Here is a 4,400-nt window from a genome sequence, read left to right as displayed (position 1 = left end):
CCAGCAAGTGCAGCGTACTTCATATTGGAAGAACAAATACTGTAAATGTATACAGCCTTAACAACATCGAACTAGAGAAGTCGACTTTTGAAAGAGACCTAGGGGTAATTGTAAGCCCGGACCTTCGGCCTAGAAAACAGTGCATTAATGTTCGAAATAAGGCAAACAGAGTATTAGGTTTTACACCTAGAAGTGTAAGTAATAAGAGTGCGGAGGTCATATTGCAATTATATCTTGGGATAGTCAGGCCGCACCTCGATTATGCTGTTCAGTTCTGGTGTCCTTATTATAGAATGGATTGACGAAAATGATTCCGGGACTTAGAAACCTTCCCTATCAATATAGATTAAAGAAACTAAACTTGCATTCCTTAGAAAGACGAAGAGTGCGAGGAGATATGATAGAAGTATTTAAGTGAGTGAAAGGAATCAATAAAGGGAAAATATAGAGAAAGTTTTTATAATATCAGAGCAGGATAGGTCTCGTAGCAACGGATTTAAGTTGGATAAGTTTAGGTTTAAGGGGAAGATAGGAAAAAACTGTCTCACAAATAGGGTGGTAGATGAGTGGAACAAGCTTAGCAACTTTGTAGTAAGTGATGGGACGTTGGAAAGTTTTTAATGGATTCATGGACGATAGAGGGTGGTTGTAACTCCTAACAGAAGCAGCCATGCACAGGCCAACCGGCCAATTGCAGACTCCTTATTTTCTTATGTTCTTATGTTCTTAAGAAACAGTGGTCATCACTGTTGTACCATGTATCATTAAATCGTAAATAACGGTGGTCATCACTGTTGTACCATGTATCATTAACTATTAAGTAACAGTGGTCATCACTGTTGTACCATGTATCATTAACAGTTAAGTAACGGTGGTCATCATGGTTGTAGATATTAAATCTAAGTTATTAAAATATAATGTAAAATAATATAATATAATTACCTAAGCTAGCCCCGTACGCTTAAAATAGTAGTACTCATGAATAAGTGATCACCTAAACTTTAAAAAAGTACTTAGCTGTTATTTTAGGGGCTGCTATGGGTTGTAGAGATTCTTGGAGGAACTGAGAAGTTTGAATAGTCCTTGGGTTGCCGGCTGTCTGCTAGATTTTGAGAGTCGCGTCTGCCTCCCATGAAGTGTAAAATGGGAATGGGTTTCTTTCACCTTGTACAATTGCGTGACACAATCGCGCAAAGATACATAAACAAAAACTAAATATTCATTATTATTTTTCTTTACGATACTATTTCTTAATAGAAATACATATTTACATTTTTAATTATGTAAGTATTGCCACTGATGTCGTATAAATTAAACGATATTAACGTGATCAATAGAGAAGTAATCCGTTTGCGGGTGTCAACTAGTGTTTTTACAAAAAAAAAATTTGCACTCCGCTTTCATTTCCCTAACCTAACTGGATAATTAAATCATCAATTAATTCGCAAATTATTTACATATACCACATTGGATTATTATTCCAAGTCCGATAACACAGCAAGATCACTACTACGGAGGTTCAAGGACCCGGAGGATAAAGGTGGAAATTACTTCCCGCATAAAGGGACTGGGGAGGAAATGATGTGTCGCATCATGTTATGTGGCTCTTAACAAGCAATCCCCTCCAAAGCTTTTGGGAACTCAAGGCGGCTGCTCCAGTGGAACGAGATGTCCTCTTGTCACCTTGGTCGACCGGTTCATCCTCATCACTAGACCTTTCTTCTACTTTGATTTCGGGCAACTCTAAAGGAACAAGTTTGTTAATAGTTTTCAGACTAGTTTGACTCTTTACGATGACTTTTACTACCCTAATCACCCCTTTGTCGTCTGGATGCACAGATACTATTTTTGCCAATGGCCACCTTGATCGAGGTTGTTCTTTTTTCAGTAGAACGACCTCTCCAAGTTTAAGCAAAACTTTATTCGTTGCTGGGAGAGCACCGTTAGCTTTTTCTCGATCCCAGCCTTCTAGTACCTTCTGTAACCTTTTGTAGCTTTGTCTAAGTTTCTGTTCAGAAGCGAGGTCGACCACATTCAGATCCTCCAGTTCGTCCTGTACATCTAAAGAAGGAAGGGGATCTACCCGTCTACCATACAACAGGTGAGCTGGAGGTAAGACTTCTATGATAGGGTTAGAGTCATCTAAATCCGTAAGCGGTCTGTTGTTAACTCTAATTTCTATTTTGGTGACTGCCGTCCTCAATTCATCAAGAGTTGTTCTAGTTTTATGAAGGGTCTTCCTCAGACAGTTCCTTACTATTCCTATCATTCTTTCTGTGAACCCGTTTTGCCAGGGGACTCTAGGTGCAACAAATGTCCAACTACATTTCCTCACTTGCAGAGCTGTACTTACTTCTTTACAATCCATGATGGACTTAACTAAAGGGGCTGCTCCGACAAAGTTTGTCCCATTATCACTAATTAATCTTCTTGGGCACGAGCGACGGGCAGCAAATCTTATGACCATATTCATGAATGTATCAGAACTCAAATCTTCTATTATTTCCAGATGTATTGCTCTGGTAAAAGCACAAGTGAAGAGGAAAATATAAACTATCTTTGGAGGATTTTCACCCGTAATGCTTATAGCCCCAGCGTAGTCCACACCTGTAACCTCAAAGGGTCTTGTTCCCCGTATTCTATCAAAGGGCAGATAAGACATCGGTCTTGCTTCGTATCTCTTGCAATGAATACAATTTTGTAGATAGCGCTTAACCGCTTGTCTTCCATGTAGAGAGGTTTGGTGAGCCTCTTCTACAATTAATTTAGTCAAATGACTTTCTTTAGGTACGAGGATAGGAAAGCGTGTAAGTAAAGGGAAATCAGCTTTCCCTAGCCTCCCATGACAACTTTTGAAGCCCTTTTGGCCTAGGAACAGTGCTAAATCCTTGATTAGTTTATGTTTAAAAATTTTAGGATCTTTTGTGGACAATAAGTCCTTGAACTCATCACCTTGTACTTGTTTTATCCAATAGTTCAAGGGATCAATAGATTTAATTTTAGTTTTCTTTTCCCCAAAGTCAAAAACTATTTAGTCGTGGATAATAATCTGTTCAGAGAAGAAAATCTTGTAATGTCTATAGCTGGCCGATCAGGAAATGTGACTGGGTCCATGTGTACAACTGCTTCATCAGAACGCTTTTTGTACTCCTTTTGAACAGGCCATTCGTTTGAAGTCAGCCAAGAAGGACCTTCAAACCGTAATTGGTCATTCATGAATTTTTTGACATTAGCTCCCCTGGACAATATATCTGCTGGTTTGTCTTTAGAAGACATATGCCTAAATTGAACTCGGGTCTGCATTTCTAAAATTTTCTCTACCCGATTCCTGACATAGGGAATGTGGCTATCTTGTTTTGCAATCCAATGCAGAAAGATTTCACTGTCTGTCCAAATAAACATTTGGACCGGCAGCGAAACTGTTTCATTTACATATTTTGATAAACGAGTCCCTACCTTAATCGCTGTCAATTCTAGTTGGGGTAAGGTCTTCTTTTTTAGAGGTACAACCCTTGATTTAGCCATAATCAGTCTACATTGACCCTCATTCACATGAGAGGCCACTGCTTCGTACACGTTTGCTGAGACGTCACAAGACACATGTAGTTGAGGATTATTTCCCGGGTTAGTTTCTAGTGGAGTATCCCAATTTACTTTCTTCCGCCAAGCTTCCTGCATGAGAATTATTTATTTAATTGTTACGGGACTCATTATACCCAAAGGATCGAGCAACAGGGATATATGGCTCAACAAGGGTCTTTTAGTAAGGGAACTAGAATCAGGGGAAGCGGAGTGGTTTTAAGTTCAGTATGTCTGTTTTTACACCCCAAATCATTCCAAGAACAGATTGGTTTACAAACATTTCATAGTTAGTGTAATCTTTAAAGATAACATCTTTGAGAGCTTCATAATTATTGTTCCAGCTTTGTAACTGCATATTGGCTCTTTGGTACTCTAGGTTGTCCGTGTCATATACTGTCAACGCCTCCTGCTCAGTTTCTACTACCCCCTGTAAATTATCATATAGAAGTTCTGCCCTATTTCTGGACACTTCGAATTACGGAAATGATGCTGAAAGGTACTACAGAGTAGGAAAGGATTTGAACATGAGCCAAACAATACAGACTTAAACTGGTAGGGAATCAAAGGACTTCCTGAACTGTACGGGTTTTCTGGCCAAAGGAATTTAGTGAACTTTCTGTCTTCTTCCCTAAGACCTATCCTTAAGAATGCCTTAGATATATCCGTCACCTAGGCATATTTCTTCGTTTTAAATTTTTATAGGACATCCCCCAAGTTTCCATTCAGATTTGGTCCTTTATACAAGCAGTCTTTCATATTAGGAGCTCCTTTACTGGTTCTATGACTACAATTGAATACTATTCTTACTGGAGTAGTGG

At 39.0% G+C, this 4,400-nt stretch overlaps 1 protein-coding gene across 1 annotated transcript; it reads right to left on the bottom strand.

Annotated features, from left to right (window-relative positions):
- Positions 1–1,591: 1,591 nt before the first annotated feature.
- On the bottom strand, positions 1,592–2,662 carry LOC121874657. The gene has a single exon (XM_042378886.1). It carries the CDS (start codon positions 2,660–2,662, stop codon positions 1,592–1,594), a length of 1,071 nt encoding a protein of 356 aa, XP_042234820.1.
- Positions 2,663–4,400: the final 1,738 nt, after the last annotated feature.

Source organism: Homarus americanus, unplaced genomic scaffold (genome assembly GCF_018991925.1).
Source record: "Homarus americanus isolate GMGI-L3 unplaced genomic scaffold, GMGI_Hamer_2.0 scaffold34360, whole genome shotgun sequence".
NCBI classification, from domain to species: Eukaryota; Metazoa; Arthropoda; class Malacostraca; order Decapoda; family Nephropidae; genus Homarus; species Homarus americanus.
The sequence above is the reverse complement of the archived record's forward strand: the minus strand, read 5'-3'. Positions and strand labels throughout refer to the sequence as shown.

Coding starts and splice junctions, on each gene's coding strand:
- LOC121874657 (XM_042378886.1), bottom strand. CDS start 2,662: ATGTCTTATCTGCCCTTTGATAGAATACGGGGAACAAGACCCTTTGAG.